At 36.6% G+C, this 23,992-nt stretch overlaps 1 protein-coding gene across 1 annotated transcript in view; it reads right to left on the reverse strand.

Annotated features, from left to right (window-relative positions):
* Positions 1-23,992, reverse strand: part of SEC63 (SEC63 homolog, protein translocation regulator) — a 61,038-nt gene that overhangs the window by 19,721 nt on the left and 17,325 nt on the right. The window contains exons 2-11 of the mRNA XM_054062151.1: positions 21,955-22,054; positions 20,249-20,363; positions 16,534-16,646; positions 13,817-13,878; positions 11,939-11,997; positions 11,166-11,216; positions 8,529-8,637; positions 5,999-6,093; positions 3,638-3,770; positions 2,571-2,663 (exon numbers count right to left, since the gene is read on the reverse strand). Of these exons, the coding sequence (XP_053918126.1) occupies positions 2,571-2,663; positions 3,638-3,770; positions 5,999-6,093; positions 8,529-8,637; positions 11,166-11,216; positions 11,939-11,997; positions 13,817-13,878; positions 16,534-16,646; positions 20,249-20,363; positions 21,955-22,054 (930 nt within the window). The remainder of the gene's footprint in view (positions 1-2,570; positions 2,664-3,637; positions 3,771-5,998; positions 6,094-8,528; positions 8,638-11,165; positions 11,217-11,938; positions 11,998-13,816; positions 13,879-16,533; positions 16,647-20,248; positions 20,364-21,954; positions 22,055-23,992) is intronic.

Raw genomic sequence — 23,992 nt, forward strand, 5'->3', positions numbered from 1 at the left:
ATTATGATACTTGAGGATGACCTCAAAGAAGCCACCAAGATAATTGATAATCAGCAGACCTAAACTACCAGTTAATCATCACAAAATCATGGATACAATCAAGGGATGCCACAGAGTAAAGTGCAGTTTCAAAGATGCAATAACAAAGTCTGGTCTCAGACTATGCAGAAATTGGGCAAAAGAATATATCTGATCTAAAAGTAGCTCAATTGTCATATACTCCATCAGGCTGGAAAACAGCTTAGCAGTAACTGAAAACTGACTGGACTGAAAATAGTATCAATTTTGGTTTTATGAAAGCAAACTAGAACTGTTTCTTGCACATAAATCCAAACAATGAATCCAAACTCATCTGCAAAGATTAATATATCTGTTAAAAATGAAGAATTTACCACAAGTAAATGATCTTTATGCCAAACCCACACATTATTTCACGACAGATCGTTTCTAATGTGTTTTGGTAAGAAAGACAGTGTCTGTGGCTTTTATGGGGATGAATAAATAGCCTGAGGGACCACTTTTTTCTGTCTGGGGAGGGAGGATGTTTGTCCCTATGAACAGCTTAGACAGCAGAACTTCATAAATCCCATTCTGCCATGTGCTGCTCTTACTGTTTCTTGGTCTTTCTTGCATCTCCTTCAAGAACAGCTGATACTGGGCCAACAGTTGAATGCTGTATGGACTTTCTTAAAATCAACCAGGAAAAATTAGTGCCAAGGTTCTGAAGATTTAGATAAAGTGCTTTTCTTCAAAAGACTTGATTACAAAGTATGCATAAATGGTTACAGATATTTTTAAGCTGATAATAATTCAGGATATTTGAAAGATAAATGAATGCAGCACAAAATAAGACTCCTCATCCCACCATCAATTTAGGTTTCACAAAATAAGTTTGTCCCCAAAATATTTCTTTAGATAGTATAACTGTATGTCATTATCTTTGTATTTTCACAGATCAGAAGTGCTGAATATCTATGGCCAATTATGGCATGTGATAATTTTACAAACCATGTCAAGACTGATTTAAGTGAAAAATGGAGCTAAACCCAGAAATATCTATAGTTAAGTTTTAAGCTATGGTAGCAAGCACACAAGCATAGTCTCAGAATTTTCATTATCCAACTAATTTAACTCACACCTTAAAACAAACAAAATTATACCTTTTCAATTTCCAGTTGTTTTCCTGCAACAGTCAGCAGGCAGCAAAATTCTCTTCATGTACCGTCATCAAAAATACGGTCAGCATTTTAAATTTGCCAAATAAGTAGCAAAAATTGTGATTTTGCTTCAGATCAAAGACCAGAATTCTGAAACAGTTTACCTTCAAGTCCTCAAATTCATTAATTTAAAAATAAAAAAATACGCACCCCACACACATTTACAAAACACTTACTTAGCTTTTTTATGAAATAAATAATTGAACTATTAAACTAAGAGTTCTACAACACATCTTTGCAATTTTGTTACAGTGCTAGTCTGGAGAATATCCACGAAAAACAAAGCGCATCCACAGCTGAGCTCTTAATATGATACTCATTAATAAATAAGTTGACGTTAGGTGACAATTACTTCTACAATGAAAAATATGTCTACTGCTTACTTCCAGGTTTCATGGTTTACCCCCAGCAGCTGCAGAGTAGTAAAGGTAGTTTAAAAGAGAACTAGAAAAATACTTAATCAATACTTATTTCTAAATTGGAACACAAGCCAAGATGCAACATCTTTACCTTCTCATGTCTCCTCTTATGTACTTTTCTGATACAGAGCACAATATCCTGCAATAGCATTGGAAAAGACCTTCCCCAAAACCATCCTCATTAGAAGACTATCAATACTTGTTAAAGAGTTTTGGCCTTGTAAGGATCAATCAATAAGTATTATTTGATAGTAAACAAAATGGTCACCAATTTAGCATTAAAAAACACCTTGCCCATGTTCGTTGCAATAAAGGGATGAGATCCAAGTCTTTGCTTTTTTACAATGCAAGCAACCATTTTCAGCATAATTACTTTTTTACAGTAAAAATAAAAAGCTTAAATATTACATTCCAATTAAATTGTAATTTCTATAGCAATTACAGCAAAGCACCTGCACCTGGAAGCTAAAAAAAACCTACACAGTAGGCTAAATGGCATAGGATCCTGTAATGGAGAAGTATAAGCAACAAAGAAATAATCAAAAAAACAAGTGACAACAGGAGAGGAAGAACTGTAAAAGTGCAAATTAAAAGATGGATGAACACAAGGTTTAATTTGCCTTATACTAACTGCTTTGCTATGGAAAATGAATCATATCTTTAAAAAAAGGTTTTCAATTGCATTTGAGGAGAATCTTAATTGCAAAAATTACAAGCTGAACACACACACACACTCAGGATTTCAGAGTAGGGCTTGGCAGTGGCTTTTCAATCCTCAAAATGGAGAACTCTCTCATTACGCCTAAAAGCAAAAGTGCATTTAGGCATTTCTAAATATCACGGGTTAAGCCTCCAACAAGAACCAAGGACTTTATGCAGTACTGCCATGAAGAATTATACTTACTAGTTTTAAAGATGCAGGGTTTTTTCTTACCTTCCCGGCTTCGAGCCATTATTATTAGTTGGCAGATCACATTAATCATTTCTTGAAGTAGCGCAGGACTCTTCTTCAGAATAAACTGCTGATCTGCAAGACATAACTGGTTGCAATTATGTTGCACTTCTATTAGGAAAAAAAGGAGGCAGTTTACATGAACTGGACATTTTAGTGCTGTTTTCATTTCTATTCATTCTTCTATTATTGAAAATACCAATCTATTATCATCGGCACATCCATCTGTAACATTCCCTAAGAAAACAGGAAAGAGCAAGTGCTAAGAGGGAGGGCAACTTTTGTAATCAGCTTCCACTCCAAACAAAGAAAAACTTATTATATCCATTTAACAAAACCAGGATGGCTTAGACAATTTACCAGTTTTATTAGAATAGCATGAATTTTTTAGGTAACCACAAATTTTAAAAAAAAAGGATTTTTTATTTTAAGTGAAACGCCAGTTCTGGGAAAAACATTTGTAGAGTACTAAGGATTCTTTAAAGACCTGTGAAGCTGTAAGTACAAACAGTAACTAAGCACCAAGGAAGATCAAAGATTTTCAGGGACTATTTAAAACTGATCATCTTTCTTTTGAAAGAAACTGGAAAATTTGAACCAATACATCTTCACTAGTTTGTTGCTTGGTTGGGTTTTTTAATTTGCATTAAAATATAGAACAACTCAAGTCTGCTGGTCAGCCAAAGAAACCCTGTTTCACACTTGTAACTGAAGAACTGCATTTAGAAACATTCCAGTTTGTATATTTACAAGTATAAAAATTGTGAAACAGAAACTGAAGCTCATATGTAACTGATATTTTAAAGTTCTAATCTTGTAATCTTTGCTTCACTTAGTGGTCTAAAAAACTCAAAAAATAACCATGCATGGAAATGTTAGAGAGTAGTAGTATGCTTATCTTGGATTTCATTACTTTGCAAAACAAACATACTTCACATACTTAACTTTTTAATCTCTTACAAAACTCTTTAACAGACAAGAATGGGTGCAGTAGCATGCATCATGTTGCCTTGTTTCCAACAATACCTAATTAGGGGAGAAGCCATTACCTTCTTCAAGAACCTCAGGAACTTTCATCCTGGCAAGATGACTCAAGAGCAGAACTCTGGCTTTCAGGCTGTATGGGCAGGTGAGTGGAGGCTCATTCTTCTTTAAATTTATGCCACCAATTTCTCTGATTAGCTAAAATAAAATAGTTAAACACAAATAGATGTTTTGGTGCTGAAGAGAAAGAAATGCAGAAAGAGAACAGTTTACAGGAGAAAAGTTACATTCCCAAAAGGAAGCCTTCACAGAACTTTCCAAGGAAAATTTAGAGAAACATGAGCTGTTTTTATTCATAACCCAGCTCAAAAAAGTAAAAAAAAAGTCTTTGTTTCAATGTGGGAGTGAAGAGGGAAGTAAAGATTTGCACACAAGCAACTTGCCTCGGATAACACTGAGTAAACTTGTATTGATACATAAATATTTTAAAAATCTGATTTTATTGCCAAAGTTTACCAGATTCAACCACATTTCTAAGATATTTATATAAAACTCAACATGCAATAGCAACACCATCACCTTGAGACTCTTCACCCATCTCAGACCGAGCCAAATTTCTCAGAAATAGTTTCACGTATCACTCACAGAAAGGAGGGTTATAAGCCTGAACTCCCTGGCAGGCTGAAGATCAAGTATTTTAACTTATTTATGAAAAGCATCAACTTGAATAAAAGCATGGTGTTCATTATTCAGGACAACCTCCTTTGATCCTGACTAGAGCAAGATGCACAGTTCAAACAGGTTCTTATCTGAATTTGATGAAGACCCTGGAGGGAGATGCTGCAAAGCAGAATAACAGAAGCTCATCATCTATAAGAATCAATACACAGCCCACAAGCTTCACTTTTTAGGTCAACAAGTCATCTGAGGAGAGACTAAGGTTCCAAAATCTCCAGGCACAAAGGGAAGTTAGGATATCAACAGTCGGGCTACACTAACCTTTGACCAGTCTTTTCCTATGCTTGAAAAATGATCTTCTAACAAGAGGTTTCTTATAAGCACATCCTGGTATAATACCAGACCATTCAATAAGAAAACTTTTATTGAAAGTATTGATATTGGGTTTATGATGAAACAGTCAAATAAAAATGTGAAAATAATGTAAAATCCAGAACACGTCAGCTAACAACAGTACCCCATTTAGCACATAGCAGAATGAGGTAAAAGAGCAGCTTTTGGGGAAAGAAGGAATTAAAAGTCAGCAACCTTACTAGTTTAGCAAAATAAAGAGAAAAGCAAACAAATAGGCTATTGCTTCTGTCTATAAATTCATTAAGCATATAAAAAGAAAGAATCTAATTAATTATAGACTCTAGAATCATGATGACAAAAAAGAGCTGTAATTGGTCACAAACAAGAGTAACTACTAGAACAGCAAGCTCTGCAACAACTTCTTAGTAGGATACAGTTACAGGAGGCCTGACTTCCATTTAAATAAAGACAAATTAAATGTAAAGGGCTTGCACAACACCAGTGCTTGCAACAGCAGAGAAGAACTTGACCAAGTTCTTTCCTAGTCATGTGTTCCCCACTGCTGAAAGGCCTCACCTAATCACAATGTCAGTTGCTTCTCAAAGACCACAAAGATGGTGAAGAAATTTTAAAAGAGAAAAGGACAATTAAGTAAAGAGGTATCTCAGTCTATTTTCTTTATGTTTAGGACACGAAAGTACACTTATCACTTGAAAATTCAACTGAGTGCACACAAGAGTTTATTTAATCTCTGAGACTATCCCCTCATTTTGCAAACTCAAAACATTTCATTTGAAGCATTTTATATATTGTGCTTTAAACTTGTTGAAACCAAAGTGTTAGTTTCTGATAGAAAAAGAGTTCCTAAAACTCTGCTAGCAATAATTACTTGCCACAGTATCCATTTTGGCATCTCTGTTGGGAAGACTGAGTGGAAATGAAAATAAAAGGGAACAGACATTCATGGAGGAATATTTATAATATCTAAAGACACTTAATTCAGACATTAGATAAGAAGTTTTCAGTATTAACATATTCAACCAGACCTGTATTACTATTTAAAAGAACTTTATCAAACAGCAATCACCTTGTATCAATATTCAAAATTTATAAGGACCAATGCACAGATTCCCCATTTAGTTTACCCCTCCTCAAAAACCGTGTCTCTATGCTTTAAGCAAAGCATTACCAGCAATTAATGTTATCTTTTCTTTTTAAAAAATTAAAATCAAGTCTAGTTTCTAATTCCTACTTCTGAAGAGTTAAAAAGTTGCACCTCAATACAATTAATGCCTTGAGAACTTTAATTGTGCCCACGGGTCACCTAGAAGCGCCATCTCCATCTTCTTTAGAAGGGGCCAGTTATTTATAAAACATCCCTTGATATAACTAACCTGTGGTATCTGAATGTTGTCTGCTGGTCTGCTCGTGGCATCTTTGTTGTACTGAGGATCAAATTCGGATGCCCCAGCTAAAACCATGATAAGCCCTGCAAAAATAATTGGAGGCAGACAAAGAAAGTCAGCAACACCCTATGCCACCAAGTGATTTCTTCAGAACCCTCAGCCATGAAACTTATTCCCACTCTTCTCCAAACAACCATGAATATCCATGTTCTCTATTTAGTCTACCAATTACTACTGCCGCAAGGCAAAAGAGGCGAGAACCAATGCCTGGCACAGGATGTTATTGAAGGCATCAGATCCAGCGTTTGATTCTACATGTCTTTAGAAAGACTTCTTTAGGATTGGCAGGCATCACTGCACAGCAGCTTGATTATTTCTGCGTGCTCACAGAAACATTCCTCTTTGCAATTCATGTGCCTGTAGCCACATCACAATGCATGCACTGGAGAGGGAAGCAGGATAAAATCTCAACTCAATCCTCTGTTCCTTTAGCACCGAAAATTCAACAAAATCATTTCTTTTAATTATTAGAAAAGCACTTCAGTACGAAGAAATCCCACGCAACTGATGGACTGCTTTTTTACTATTGTGATTAAGAAAATCCATACTACCTCAAGATACTCTGTTGTGCAATTAAGATCAAAGACCTACACAATGGATTATTCTAGCCCCATTACAAGTTTTCTGCTCATGAATGTATCAGACCTCTTAGCCTTAGACAATAAGAGAAAACTCACTCCATCTGCTTCAGTTTAAATAATTTTTTCAGCAATAATTACTCAAGCTTCATTCTTAAAACTTTGAGCAAGACTGTTATTTTTGCCTACTTGCAGTACTCAGCAAATTCATCCTACCAACAACCAGTCAAGTTCCTTGAGCTTCAGTTTTTATTTCCATTCTCGATTGCCTATCTACTTCCTGAGCAGAGCAAATGGAGGAGTTCCAGACACCTATACTTTCCTGTTATTAAGGTACACAACCATAGCTCATCAAGAAAGGAAGTTCTTTAAACTAATCTGTCTTGAAACCTAAAAAAAATATTGAACACAAGGCAATTCTCACCATTTCCCTAGGCCAGCTTGATCGCATTTGTCCAGGCTTAAGCCTTGAGTTTTAGCACTGGTACCTCACCACTGTGGAATGCACAACTGAGCAAAAGCCCAACCTGATCACTGTGTTGCTTGCCTATGCCACCTCAGTTGTGCCTCACTTTTCATTCTGACTGCACAATAGACCTCAGCTGAAAGACTTGACTTGCCTCTGACTCCAGGACTCCATGAAAGTGTTAAGTCCTTAAATAAACCCACTTAAACATAGGGATAACTTTTTAACCCATCTTCAGGAGAAACAAGGTAAGCCTCAAAGGTACAGTTCCAAGCAGTGTTCAACACGAAATAATTTACTGTTGACGAGTTTGGAGAAAGAAGAGGTTTGCAGTGATCTCCATAAACTTCTAAAAATGTTTCGCATGCCTTCCCATTCCTCCTTTCTCACTAAGCTGTTTCAAGAGGGGGATAGAGCACAGGAGTATGACGGGGTGGAGAGTGTAAACTGGCATAAATTAATTCCCCGCACAAATCCATTTGTGCTGTGACTAGAAAGCAAACATACTTCCATGCTCTTATCTCCTAGACTTCTTGGATTATGCATGAAGCATTTCGTTCAATAGGGAATGTACATGTCAAGAGTGGATGCTTCCAGCCATCTTCCAGCAAATCTAAAGCTGAACAGCAGTGCAATTCAAGGTGTACAAGAATACATTTACAATCCCATTTTGAGGGTTTTTTTGGTTGCTTTATTCTGCCTTTCAATTGCTCTGAGTATTCAACCCAGTAAAATCCAATCTAGAACTGATTGCTACCATGTCAATTCTTCAGGCCCACGCCAGCCTCCAAACTGAAAGATGCAATTCTGCACCTGAGGATACTGTAGACCAAGACAAAGTCCAACATAATGCGCCTACAGATTTCCCCAGGAAAAAAGTTAATTTATTTAAAAGTGGGCAATAAAGAAAAATAAGTTTATCAAACTATAAACAAATAAAGTGACTTGAAATTGATAGAGACTAAAATTCTTAGATACAAATTTAGCTATAACATAACAGGTAAGAATAGAGTACCAGTCATGCTACTTTGTTCGCTAGTTAAGAAAAATGACAGCCCCTAGAAAATTCCCAAAACCCATTTTATTACATTAACAGAAGAAAACAATTACAGCCTGCACTCTTAGTGGCCATACAGTAACTCAGGACAACAGGCAGATCAGCATCTGCTTTTCCCAACATGCAATATCCTTTTTTTACAGATAGATGTACATATAGACCTACGTAACTCTCTTTCCCAGTTACATTTTTTTACAGATACTCTTCAATCGCAACAACATGAAGTTTTTAAAAAACTTCAAGGAACCAGGAATATTATTTTAACCTAATAAAGTCTTATAAAGCAGAAGTATTTTAACATCAGCAGACAGACATTTCAGACGAACAGATCAACATTTCAAGATGTCCTTTACGTACGTTTCATGTCCATGTTCCGTGTCTTATAGACAAAATACGTATATATTTGAGTTGTCCGAATGAGAATCTGATCTCCACTATATCGTATTGACCGGTACCACCAGGAACCCTGAGATATTTAACAAGGGAAAAAATAAAGTCCGCTACAATTAAACATCAAAACAGTCATGCCGGATCGCCTCATATCTGTGCACAACCTGTCAACTCAGCCCAACTGATTTTACCTATGTTAAAGTCAACTGAATTTCAGAAAGGGGAAGGAAACAAATAAAATTCTTCACCAACCCAAATTCTAAAAGCACACCAAAATATTCAACTGAGAAAATATAACGCTAAAAATTTTTAGATTATCTCTAGCCTAGAGAATTTCCCCCAACATACAAGCACACATTTATTTGTTCGGTTTTTGTGTTGTTTCAGTGAATCCACTGAACAATAAATCCACCGGATTTACCACTTTCTGTATATGTGGCAACTCCCTACTGTGCAACACAGCATTCAAATGAAATTCAGTTTAGGCAAAACAAGGCCAAACCAGGAACAAAATTAGGTTTCTTCCATTCTAAGAAAATTTTAAAAAAATAATTGAAGTCACCAAATCAGAAAATCCTTTTTTCAGAAAGGGAATTTGGAGGTGGCCCAGTGCTTTTGCTGCAAATTTTCAAAACCTGAAGCCATATGCCTTCATGTTAACAGAAAGGTTTACAAGACTTTAAGAAACATTCCAATAGTTCCCTCATTAGTATTATAGCAGTGACTTCAATTTATGGAATTCACTGTCCAGTGACTGTACTCTATAATAAATTTCAAGGAAAATGGTATGCTGAGTTATAAAATGCAGTCTGTTCATTAGACTCTTCCATCTAAGCAAAGCTCACTAACATGAGAAAACACACCCATGACATGTCAATCTATTAAAGTTTATCACAAGTGAGAAGTAACAAGTACTAAAGTGATGCTTACTACTATTTTACAGTCAGTAATGTAAATTCCCTTACTACAGCAAGAACTCTGCAATTTAATTATTAGGGAAATGCTTTACAACTGGGTCCCCACCAATTTTTTTTTTTAAACAAGTTAGGTTTGATTCTTCCATGAATAGATGAACCCTGGCACAAAACAGTACACAACTTTAAAAAAGTTTTTATGCAGAAAAATTTACATTATAATCCCATATCCAATTTGTTTTTCAGTATAGGTATTGGAAGAAAAATCTACAGCCAATCCAAATCCACATAAAAGAGGATGCCCTAACTGCTTTTGCAGACATAGCTTGTGTCCCATGCCTGATGTACAGAGCACTTAAGCCAGTGGAGGCATGGAAGAATTATGTATCAATATTTTCCTTTTTTTGTTGATTTTGATTCAAAGGTTGGAACTAGCCTTAATTTTAGATGCCTACCTCAGATATAGGATGACTAGACTGTAGTTAACTTCAGCTTCTTTATTGATTCATAAAAGAGAAACAGGCCCATTAAAGGCAAGAATCATCTTTGCATGTCTACTTTAGAATGAAATGATAAAATAACTTGCTCCATAAAAATGACTATTCCTCTCTACCAACTAAAAAAGAAATTTATAGTGACTAGTCTGAATGCATAAGTTTACATCTGGTAGAGCACCAAGAGGCAGAAGATCTTCTCTCTCTGCTCAGGACATTTCTTCATAACAACAGAAAGGATGTTTACTTTCACTTGAGGTATGACAAACCTGGTATAAATCACTAAAGGTACACGTACACAAAAAAGCACGAACAGACACCAAATGAAACCTGAAAGTTGGAAAAAATATGCAGACACTGTACCCTGGATTTTAGACTCATTCAAAAATTTAAAATCGCCACATCTAATTTTCTACATTAAATTTTCAATTATGCAGAAAGACTCTCAAATAGCAGGGATATTGCTTGGCTGCACCTCTGCACACAGAGATGCACAACACGGAGTTGCCAACAGCCCAGGACACTTTCTCAAATGAAAATCATCTTCCCAAGAGCACGAAGGGTTCTGGCTGTCTGTTTTTGGAGTCTTTGTTCATACCATACCCCAAACACATAATGACTGGATAAAGGGACGTTGTTCAAAAGTAATACTGTCGGGTAAGCCCAAGTCCTGAAATACCACTCACCTTGCAAGTGATTCCTTGCACAAAGAAATGTCAAGGGCAGACATCTCATAGCATATAGAAGATCAATAAAAACTGGAAGTTTGGGAAATAAAGGCAGACAGGAGAAACCAAACCAACAACCTGTTCCAGGCTGTTCCATGCAGTAATCATTTTAGTACCACCAGCTACAGACATGCCAGTCTTGGCTCTACACTAACACTACTGAATATACTTGAGTTTATCACATCATATTAATTTTCATGTGATGAATGACAGAAGGTACAGGACAAATTACATAACTCAATCTCTAACTCTTGTGATATCCAATATCTTTGCTACAGCCCTCTCTCTATTGCAGCACTGCATTTCTTCCAAAACTCTACAACAGCTACAACATAATAATAGAAGACGCTCACATTAAAAAAGTTCACTTGCTTTCTCCATGAAAGGCAAGAATGAGCAACTCTATGTCTAAGACAGTTTTGTTTACAGCTTGGTAAGAGGGTAGAATAGTAATCAGATAATACTTACCACAACAACTGGAAGAATAACCATAAATGCTAACCCGTATACAAACAAAACCTAGAGAAAAATTATGAAACCAGGCATTAGACACTTCAGTTACTTAATACCACTCTCGTTTAATCTTTATTCTAAAACACGATCAGGTAGTATTACCACAAGCCTACTACAAATTAATGCAAGCTTATTGCACAATGCCAGCTGTAAGCTGCTCTTTAGAAATAATGAGTAATATAAACAGATGAGTTGTGTTTAAATGAGGAGTATCAGTTTGGCGCAAGTAATCTTAAATCATCCACGCATTGTCTCAGGTGGATTTCTTTAATAATTGAAGAGTTGGCATCTAAACTATGGTGCAGCAGAGGCGACTACCACATTAAAAGACTCAAGCAGGTAAGCCAAAATAACTTACAGCAACAAATGCAGAAGGAAACATCTAGCCACTATGATGACAGCATCGCTTGCAAACCAAATGGAACTACAGAAATCCAAACAGTCTATATATGTTTCCTTGCAACACCATACACTTTGTAGCAAGGGTGACCACGCTATAACCATCACCACTGCAATGACAACCTTCCAAGTACATTGATACTTTGCTCTCAAAGGCTAGACTTAAGCTACTCTAACACTTTTGACTCCTAAAATTTGCTTCAGAAGATGCACATTTGGACCAAAGTATTATTAATTACGTATTTTGATTAAAACATGTAGTGTTAAGCACAAACATTAAGGTGAAAACTTGAAAGGTCATCTTAAAATCTTAAGGTAAGTTGACTCACCAAAATAGAATTTTTCTGATCCACAATCCAAGCTGGCAAAGCTATACCAAAGCTTGTAGCTGTAGGATGAAAGAAAATAAATTCACTGTAAAATATTAAGGAATTGCTTTTAAGTCACATCAAGTCTAACAGACCAGAAAAACTCCAAACAACAAAACCACCAACCCACAAGAAAATCCTCACATTTATCACTTCAAGAAGTAAATGCTAACAAATTCAGAAAAGCAAAACCAAATTAGAAATACACTCAAGCATGCAATAAAATAACAAGACTTAAACGCAACATGTGAAATACAAAAGATTTAGCTTAAGATATTGCAGTGAAACAGATATGCAAGATTTAATAACATATTAAAAAATGAGAAAGATTTCACAGATGGAAAGATATTTGCTTTGCAGAGTTTTCAGCATTTTAAGTACATATAGATCAGTAAAAACATGAACTGCAAGAAAACTTCAAGCAAATGAATCCTATGGAAAAAGTTTTATTAGTTTGTAACTTTGGGAAACAGATTGTAAATTGTACAACAAAACTCTGCCAGTTCAAATTTTTGTGATTGGTAAGAAAGGAACACTTCAATTCAAAAGGAGTTAAGCTACAGAAAACAGAAGACATGATCCTAACAGTAACATCTACAGTACACAGATCCAAGTACAGAATAGCATAAAATCGCTTGTCTTCAGCCACTTCAGCAGTAATAAACACAACTTTGCAGGCGCTACCTATTCCAACCCTAAAACTGCTAGGAGATGAAGAAAAAAAGACTACAAACTTCTACGGCATGCTTACAAAAATAAAACAAAAAAAGATGTTTTCTTCAGTCAAGTATTGCCTTAAAAACAAGGACAGACTACGCGCTTAAGATAATATTCTGATACTATCTCCAGTATCAGAAGAATTCCCAGCAGAAGAATTCCCTCACGTGCCACCCTGTAACTTCATAATTAAGTTACAAACTCCATTTATTACTTTCAGGCTGGCCTTTCAAGCCAATCCATGTAGATACGTAGTACGAATTAGTCCTGCAAACAGCAGTGCATCAACAAGCAGCTCTGTATGGAGGCTTATACTAGCAGATCACAGGTTTCCTTTTCACTTGTAACAAGCACCAGAAGTAGCTAGAAATATGATATTCTTCCTCACAACTAGTCCACTTAAACACCAGTCACAAGGATGTTATACAAGTAAATCATGCATGCAAATAGGAGGGGGGAAAAATCCTATTAAATTTCAGTCTTAGTTTGTTTTAGTTTGTATCACCTACTGTAAAACTTCAATACACCATCATCAGGATAATTTCTACGTAACTGACTGCCCAGGAAGAATCTACTAGCATCAGGATAATCTCCAGAACTCACTCAAGATGACGGTGGCATAAAGCTACCCAAACAGTACTGCTTCCAGCAGACTCATATACAGTGTTTAATACATACATGCATATTCACAAATACATGATTTTGAATTGTGTTTATTCCCTTATTGCTAGTTAATTTTCCAACATACTTTTATAGTGCCTGATGATAAATACAAAAAAAGTTCAAAGTTAGCAAGTTTCTGATGAGTAATAGCCTGTTTTTCACTTAAGACTTCCTTTCAATATTGGCCAGTCTCTCCAGATACTTAGTGAAGTTGACTAATAAATAAAATGCCCTTGTCTTTTTTCCCATATAAGAAGTTTGAGAAATATAAAAGCAACTTCTTTCCTGCCTTCTCCTTCCACCACCACCCCAGAGCTATTTTCACAAGGAAAGAAGTGATCAGATCTTCTAATCATAGGGAAGATATTCTGTGCATGTTAAGATCTGAGTTCAAATTATCAGATATTACACTGCTCAATGCACCAAAATTACAGGACTTCTATCATTCATAATCATTACCTTGTGGTCCATCTGGATTACCAAATTCTTCCCAATTTTTTCGTGATTCTTCATCAGTTAAGCTAGTTTGAACAAGAGATGCTAAGTTAATACAGAAGTGAAGAAATTTCTCTGAATCATTAACATACAGAAACTTTCAAGTATGGCATTTATACCATCTTGAAGAGATGGTCTGACAAGCTAAACAGCTCCTGCTATTGTTCATATGAAATCTGATATGGAACGATACTACTGTCTTCCTTCATAATACACAGGCAAATTCCTTTAGCACTATAACAGAAAAGGAATCAGACACAGAAGGTGCACACTCACACTGGAGTTGGAGATCTCCCTTGCGTGAGTGATCCATCAACAAAGAGCACTTTTCAATGTCAGGTTTCACTATGGCAAAATTTGAAAGACAAAGACTGAAAACATTTTTTTTTTTCTGTGAGGAAGCTGAATGTGGAAGATTAGTTCATACAGCATACATTGTCCACATAGGCTTTCATTCTCTTATTCTAGATTTTTAGCCTTTAACAGCACGCTTTTGCTTGGTGTTTTTTTTTTCCTGGAACTCCCTAGTTTCATATTTAAGAAGTGAGAAAAAAAAAACCTCCTAAATTTTACAGTTTCTATGCCTGTTCCTATAATGACAGTTTCTTGGCAATAATACACCACCTCAAACAAAACCCCTGTTACTACAGAGAAGAATACTGCTTTAGGAAACAGAACATCACACATTCACTTTGGAACCTATATGGAAGATTGTCTCAGAAGAAACAAATGTGTCAGACATCTGACCATTTCTAAGTCTCCCACTTGCTAACAAGCAGACTAACTGAATGGTAGCTTCTATATTCTTTCAAGACATGCATGGCTGAGAAACTTCACCATCATTTACTTCAAGATATGCCTCTGCCACAGCCCCTGCAATAGAGTTTGAAGTATGAAACTGCATCACCACACATTTCAGTGCTAGCTGGGAAAGTAAAGAAGTGAAATATTTCAGGAGTTTAGAAAGCAATACAGAAATATCCTATAGAAGAGGCTTTCATAGTAATACAAACGTGTCTCAGGACGAAGCATGATTTCAAAACCACTCAAGAGAGTACGATGTTGGCTCTCCTTTTCAGCTCACCTCAAACAGGACTCTCAAATAGTCAGTAAGGTCAACCAGTCAGTAATGTCAACCACACAGACAACTCACAAGCAGATATCACCAGCTTGCTCAGTTCTCAAATGATGTTATTGACCCAATAAACTCCTACAATGGAAGGAGGGTCAAAGGGGGTGGGCAAGGGCAACATGACATGAAGCTCTGACTGACCACAGTCACTCACGATAGCTATTGCAAAGAGTTGACTCAACACACAGGACCAGAGGGTGGCCTTTGTTTTATTTAAACACCTCTAAAGAGTTGAGCAGGTCAACTGGTAGTGTAAATGAGTTCATTAAAGTATGAATGCCTCCTTGAGTTGGCAAGACCAGCATGGGGAAAGCACACTCTTGGTGCAGCCCAACACAGGAGTATAAAATCTAGACAACTAGAAAATAATTTTTACTTAAGCTGGCTTCAACACACACACCCTCCTGGCACCTGGGGATGCCCAGTGTCATGACAGTGAGCGTATCAGAGAGACTAGTAATGGGAAACGTTAGTATTCTGATTGAACTGCGTATTGAAATTGTTGTATTTGCTGACTTACAAACTATTCTAAAACCACAATACAAATGTATTCTACTAAATCAGAAATATCATGTAACATCAACCGTCTTTAGATAAGCAAATCTGATATCAAACATTACATGTTTCCCAGGTACAATATCTAAAAGAACCTGGTCAGATAGTACTGGACTTCGAAAAACGATCAGAGTAGAAAAGAATATAAAGCTGTATTAGCATTTCATGTATGAATAGCATCACAAAATCCAAACCCATATCTTGGCTATGGAAACATTCAATAAAAAGGGATTTCCTTCAAACTGAGTTCTAATATTACATATTGTGTATCAGATCAAAAAAGCTATAAGCAGAGGTAAGGCCAAAAAAATACTCTGGAGGAAAAGAGGATTTGAGGATTCAGCTTTTAAGAACTACAGAAGTAATATGGAACAGTCAGTGAGTGAAAAAAACAGGACTGCAAGGCAAGTGCAAATGAAAACAGACATGAGGGCACTGAGAGACAGAACCAGAATGAAACGCCCTTGTCACTAGACAGGAACAGAGTTAAAATACTGTCTCTTAGACTCTTTGGCTTTATCATCAGGTTAAACGAACAATATATTTACTATCTGAGCAATACTTCAGAATTGCTGCAGAGTTGATTGGTTAAAAACCACAACACCGATCTCCGAGATTTAATATATATACACACATACATACATATATATATATATATATATATATATATATATATATATATGTGTGTGTGTGTATGTATATATATATATATATATATATCTCCCACTGGAAACACTTTTCCAAGCTGACATGGAAGTTTGGTGCAATGACCAAACGTCTTGCATTATTCTCACAGCTGCTAAACAATTGAATTACCCTTCCTAACTTGTTCAGAGCAAGTATGCATTGAACTGAGACAAGTTTTGACTTTGCTTACATATCTGAACATAGTTCCTTGGCTGCTTAGATCATCCTTGCTATTATCTTAGAGGTCTCCCTCCCCATAACGAAGTTCCCAGAAAAAAAAAAAAAAAAAAACCAAAACCAAACTTACGCTGCATAGGCCTTAGCAATCCTCATGAACATAACTTCATCTCCTCCTTTATCCGGATGGTATTTTAGTGACAGTGCACGGTATTGTTTCTTAATTTCTGATACACTTGCTCCCTTGAAAAGGAAATTTTTGAGTTATTAATAAATTAATCAAACCCACTCTTCTATATCTGTACTCTAAAGCACATTGTGCAATATTTCTCTGAACCATTCACTGAAGTAATCATGTTTTAATATGATATGACTATGAAACTACATATGGATTGAATGGAAACATGGTTGTAAAAATGTTATTAGAAAAATAATCATTACATTTTTAAAACGAGTTAGAAGTCATAGTGTAAGAAAGACATTCATAAAGCTGGGTATTGGTGGTTTTATCTTGTTCACCCATCCACAGAAAAAAGGTAAGACAGCCTTACCTGTTTGATAAATCTTATCTTTTCCTAAACATATTCATGAATATGAAAAATTCTCACTAGCAATATTCTTCTATTTAAACAAAGAGTTCATAAATCAAGTATGATGGTTCACTTGCAGCTTGTAGGCAGAAATAAATCTGCCAGTCACCAGGAACAAGTGGATTGCCCTGCTGCTTAAGAATGCCTTTGACTAGAATCATCCAACCCATAAATTATTTCAAACTTCTTGAACAAAGGGAATACATTACTTAAAGCCGAGAAGAGAGATAGATTTTTATTCTACTACAGTACATAGTTAAATGCCACCAACAACCCCCCATGCACTAACTTTCAGGTTGGACTGTGAACTTCACTACTTGAGAAAACCCACAAAACTTTATAACAACTGCAGGTAAAGTTTTCCTAATAAGCTATCTGCCAGGTTTCACAGAACCACTACCACAGGACTCTCGAACATTCTGTGACAGAGAGGCCAAGCGTGCTGACCCTAACTGCATAACAAACACACAAGAAGTCATTTAAAGACCACGGTACCATTTCAGTAAACTTAAACCAGAAATTAAACTACCCTGAGGCTCCAATTTCTACTACTTTATATCTCTTTATACAGTGTGTCTACCATTTTCCAACACTTTTTCAACAGCACACCTGCCTCATTTAACACATAGGATTAATTTACTCCACAAGAAGTTAGACTTCAAGTTAAACCAACCATTTCAAGACTAGACAGATGAACGCCAGGTGAGTAGTAGTAGCTGGAATATGAGCAGGAGAGAAAAAAAATCAGGCTGCTGGAGAATGAGTTTATGGCTTACATGAACGCTACTTATTAGAAAACAATCCATTTTTTTTTTCTTTGCTACAAAGGTTGCATGCGATCCCTGGTAAGCTGATAAACTTTCCAACTATCATTAATTGCTTGCTTCTCACTTTCAGAAGCTAGCCTACAGAGGTTAGGCCTGACTAACAGAAAGGCTTAGCAGCCTGGGACAGCTGGTGTCAGTCAGCACCCTACTTGGAGCGTAAAGGTTCCCTATATTAAGTACTTAAAAAAAATTAAGGTCCTGATTGTCTTACTGAAAGAATCCAAACTGATAATCAGTTTTAAGCTTCATCTTTCTGCCTTGGACCCGACTTGTAAAATGGCAATAAGGACACTCACTCAATAAATCCATAATACTACCCGAGTGCCATATGTGAATTTAAGTGATGCACTCCAAAAAGAGCTATTCTATATTCAAAGTCCTGATATTTTATATAAAATAAGGTGCATGTACATTATCTCAGCTTTGTTCACATTGCAATGGTTCTCTGGAGGAAAAAGCCTCTTGTTGTAAGCCGATATGCTAACAAGATTTAAAAAAATATCCTGGTCATGGTGTGAATGAAAATAAACAAAATTATTGGGTACCAAAACTTTCAAGTGCTTGCCTGCAATCCACACACACACACCTTTTTCTTCCAAGTTTGGAGGGTTCTGTTTTTTATTTTAACAACATTGCCATTATCTAACAACACTTCAACATGTGTATCAACATCTGTATTACTTCAGTATCGGCAGGGCTGCCAGCAACTCTAAGTGTTCCACTGCAATGGTTACAGAAGAAAGCTATTAAGCATCCTGTAGTCTGAACTAGAAGTTTTTCAAGAGGATTTAACAGATATCTCATAGCACAGAAAAAAACAAAAAAACAAACATGCTCTGGAAACTCGGACTCCTATTCTGAGTCCTACTTCAACTGATCTATCTCCACACCCATCTCTATGCCCCTTGCCACATCTCTGGCTTTAATCAGACTTCTTGTTATGACAATATGCTCCATTCCTCTATCAGTTCTCAGGGCATTTCAGGTAAAGAAATCAATACTGGAAAAATTGCATGTCTTGAGCACACCCACAAGTTTTCACTAATAAACATTAAGTTACAATTCACTACATACCTTCTTTCCCCTCAGGGTTGCTACTTCCAGAAATTTGCCAAAGATGGCAAAGATAATCCTCTGATTACCTAATCACTAGCGTCATTTGTTTAACCAAAGTTAATCCAGATACACAAACACCTAAACTGCACAATTCCAACAGATACCATCCAACAGTAAAAATTTATCTTGTTTCTGTGCGTCAGTGAGAGAATGGAAGTCAGCAAGCAGTCAGAGGAAGCAAACAGAGGTTGAATTTAAATAACTTGCTTCTGCATGTGACAGGCAAGTCTTGTTCTACCTGTCTAGCTAGAAACAGGCCAGAGTCTACTGATCTGCTACCGTGGCTTTCTTAGGGTAGTGATGTCTACCCTTACGCTGACAAGCAACATGACTAGTGGCAAGTGATGCTTTTGCTAATGTCCACATACATATTAAGCCCTCCCACAGTAACAATATTCTTCAAGTTTGATCAAAACAGATCCATTCTAAGTTCTTCCATACTCTTGTGTCGAGTTGTATTCACAGTGTTAGTCCCTTGGATGGGAGAGTAAAAGACACCTCAGAGTTCAGAAGGGAAAAGAGATGACTCTACTGTAACTCAAAAAAGGAGCTTCATATCAGGAATTAACATCAGCAGAGAATTTGCTGGACGAATTGTGGTTAAGATTGAAGAAAAAGAGCTTGACAAGACTAAACAAGACTTTAAGAGATGTCCAGAAGGTCTATTTGTCAATATAAATAAAAAACTGCGTTTGTTTTCTACCTTTTTTTTTTTCCAGTTTAGTAAACCAATTGGCTGGTACCACTATTTAGAATTTGTTGTTTGCATTCAGATGCAAAAGAGTCAAGGTAACCTTCACTACATCAAAATGTGCATCACCAACACCCTTTAGTGAAACCTTCCCTTTACAGGAGAAATACTGCCATACAATGACTATAAATCACATGAATCCATATTCTTGTTTATACAGTTTATTCAGCAACATCCCAAAAATGGCTATTGAGAAGTTTTACACAGGCCATACAACGCAGAATGACATTTTTTTCCCTGTACAATGCAAGAAAAAACATCACAACAAGATTCAAACTAGATTTAAACAAATCCATCACATGGTATTAATAAATTTAGTAGAATTTTGAAGGAGTTTGACATGGAAGTTATAAATTAGTACAGATGCAGGCAATAAATATCTAATGACTGACTTCACAATAAGTAGCAGCAACTTTTAGATGCCAAAAAAAAAAGAACTGTAGTGAATGTATTTAGTGAATTTGTTAATGTTTTGTTTAAAAAACAAGTCTTAACACTGATATCTAGACATAGATTATACAGTTACAGTAATACAGAGTAGTGAAAGATGCTTTTACTTACAGGATCCAAATGTAAAACCTCATAAGGGTTGTACTCTTGATACTCTCGGTCCGTTTTGGAAACTTTGTACGCAAGAAACAAAAATAATGCCCAGCCAGCAAGGAGAACTATTTTCCTGTTTGGAAGAAAGAATTTAAATGTACAAATCCACTAGCTCTATTATAATTCTCCAAATACAATAAGAAGCCATTTGATATCAGTCTTCAAGACACAATACTAAAACAGGAAGAAACATTAAAGCAGGTATGAGTACTTCAGTAATAATATCATCTTTGACACAGGTGAGACAGCTGCTCTGACTTCTAATTATTCAGTTTTTAAATACAGACAAGACACTATCAAAGACACTTTCCATTCTGTGTTTGTCTCTCCTCAGCAGGTACACAACAGTATTTCCTATTTTTAAAGGATAACTTTAACCTGATCATAGACAAAGACAATGCTAAAAAAATACCCAAAAGCTGAAACAGATGCAAAACAGACAGCAAAATACTTTCAGGGTAGGATAATAAAAAAAGAACTAAAGTATATAAACCCATCAACTCTGAACATGCAAATAATTATTGTACATGTTTACATATTAAATATGTAAATCAAAAGACGTGGCTGGCACCACTAACTTCAGTGGGGGTGGATTGTTATTTGGAACTAATAAGTGCATTGTTTAGCTATTTATTAGTGCTGATATTCACTAGTTTCATTTAGCAGGTATTTTATAAAAGATAAACAGCACCCATTGTGATCTCAAAATGTACTAGATAATAATGATTACCTACTAAATACTCAAATACAGCAGGCTGCAAATCTGTGGCACTGCAGGCTGTGCTGCCATTCAGTGAGACCTGGGCAGGCTGGAGAGTTGGGCAGAGAGGAACCTAATGAGGTTCAAAGGCAAGTGCAGAATCCTGCACCTCAGGAGGAATAACCCCCCCTACACCAGTACAGTTGAGGAGGTTGACCAGCTGGAAAGCAACTCTGCTGAGAAGGACCTGGGAGTCCTGATGGACAAACAAATTAACCACAAGCCAGCAATGGTATCCTGTGGTGCGTTAAGAATGTGGCCAGCAAGTCACCCATCTGGAGTACTGTGTCCTGTTCTGGGCTCCCCAGCTCAAGACAGACAAGGAACTACTAGAAAGAGTCCAGCAGAAGGTCACAAAAATGATCAGGGGACTGGAGCATCTCTCTCATACGGAGAGGCTGAGTGAGCTCAGCCTGTTTAGCCTGGAGAAGAGAAGACAGAGGGGACCTTATCCATGCTTACAAATAGCTAAAGGGTGTCAAGAGAATGGAGCCAGACTCTTCTCAACGGTGCCTAGCAACAGGATGAAGGGCAACGGGCACTATGTGAAATACAGAAAGCTCCACCTCAATAAGGAAAACCTTCTTTACTGTGAGGGTGACAGAGCACTGGAACAAGCTGCCCAGAGAGGTTGTGGAACCTCCTCCTCTGTAGATATTCAAAACCCGCCTGGACACCTTCCTATGCAACGTGCTGTTGGTGAACCTGCTTTAGCAGAGGGGTTGGACAAGATCTCCAGAGGCCACTTCCAATCCCTACCAGTCTGATTCCGTTAAATTTCTTCTGTGACACAAAAAACATTATTATAGTTCTAATTCTAGCTGCTTTGATTACAAAAAAAAACTTTATAAAAATAAGTGTAGGAATTACTTAATGGAAAGCCATGCAAACAAAATGTACTTACTTTACTGTAGGAATTATGTTTTGTTGTGGTTTCAACAGTCGCAAACGATACCACAAGCATCTTCCATATACATTTCTTATATTTTTTAATCGAATTTGCTCTATAAAGAAATAGAGAAAGCTTGTGATTAACCTGACAAAAAGCAGAATAAATATGCTCAACTCATTCTGGAATAGGTAGCATAAGATCAGTTGCAGAACTAACAAAAGGTCCAGCAATATTGGAGGAAAGAATGTTTTACATCCTTTTAAGTGACACTGCACATCCATAAACAGAAAAAGTTAGTCAGATTCTTCTCCGTTACCTGAAAGGAATCCACTGCTTTCTTCACACACCATATAGCAATCACGGTGAACTCAGCCTTTGCCTGGCTAGTGTGCACCTGTAAATCTTACTCCTGCCATTTTATAATCAACTCCAGTCACGTCTCTCATTTCACAATATGTAAGTTACCACGTGAAGGCAAAACAAAACAAAACAATCCCTAAAAACCTAACTTACATGCAAAACAGTGTTTGTATACAACTAAACAGTGCAGATAGAGCACCAACTACTTCCTTCCTCAATTCAAAATACAATCCATTTTCCTCCTCTTTGCAACATCTGCTTTTTGTAAGTTGCCTTAATTTAGGTTTTTCCTCTTGAGGGGGAAAAGGAAGGAAAAGTAAGATAATAGCTATTAGTAAGCTATGCAACTCAATAATAACAGGCCTTTGGCAGGAGACTATATGTATTAACAACAAGCTAGTCAACAAGATTTCCTCCCATGTCCTTTCAGGCCAGGATGGGGCTGGAAGAAAATTGCATTTATACCACCAACACTATGACAAGGCAGAGAAGCTCTCTCTAATAAGAGTTTTAGTTGTATTTCAAAGTTAATCAAGATCAAGTTAGTCTTGGTCAAAGAAGTCTTGTTTGCCAGGAAAAATACAGTGGAAAGCAAATAGCTTGAACAGAATTTCTGTAAACACTGAAATTATGTTGAAGTGACTTCAATCCTGTTTAAGAAACTTGCCTATTCCTAAACTATGCAGGCTGACCTGCAACACTTCTGAAGTGAGATCACTCTAATCACCCTACTTATAAAAGAATAAGACCACTTGGCCCTTTTCAGTCTAAAGGAGAAAGAATTAAGAGTAAATTCATCATCTCTCAATACATTTAGATGTTGCTGGTGAACATAGTGGCTAGATTTGCCACTGTAAAAGACGTTCGTGGATTATCTAAAAGCAGGAATTACATCAACTTTCATCCCAAGTGCATGTCAACCACCTTAAGGAGTCTCAAATTTCAATGTGGCACTTTTAACAAAGCAATGCCCTCATCTTAACTAAAAGAGCAGTTATGATACCCAAACATTTTTCTTTGGCAAATTTCTAAAAGGCAATTGTGGAAAACAGCACCCTCCAAGTTATTCCATAGACATTAGGAGGTAAGATATGGTGTTCGGTGATCCAATTGAATTTCTAAGGAAGCATGCAATTCACATGAAGCATCCAGACCTTCGTTTTGCAGTCATTGAATTAGCTGAGGCCAGACAAACATGACCATAAGTGTCAGTATTGTGTATTGTATCAGCCACGAGTTCAGACTTAATCCAGATTAGATGTGAGCACAGGATGGTATTTTAAACTCTAGTTGATTTGGCAGAAAGAGATAGCTGACCATCAACAAACTAGTAAAGCAGGCAAATATTAAAGCTTGCAGACAGAAGGTACAGGAATCAGAAAAAGTGTATCACCTTATTCTGAACCACTTAATTCTATACAGTATACCTTCCCCAGAACTCAATATGATACTAAACAGCTTGATGGGATTCCTTGAGAAGATTAGATTAGTAGTGCCATCACCCCCAAAGAGGAAGAAATGGAGATAAGGAAGGATAGTTCAATCCCTAAGGGAGGACAATTCAATCCCTTGCATCTGATCCCACTCCTGCAAGGCTTCAAAATAAGTTTCCAAACTTGTCTCCCAATTTTTTGCAATAGATAAACCACACAGGTGTTTTGTGGTTCTCCTGATCTGCAAAGATTGTTCA

The sequence above is a fragment of the Cuculus canorus genome, chromosome 3, assembly GCF_017976375.1.
Source record: "Cuculus canorus isolate bCucCan1 chromosome 3, bCucCan1.pri, whole genome shotgun sequence".
NCBI lineage: Eukaryota > Metazoa > Chordata > Aves > Cuculiformes > Cuculidae > Cuculus > Cuculus canorus.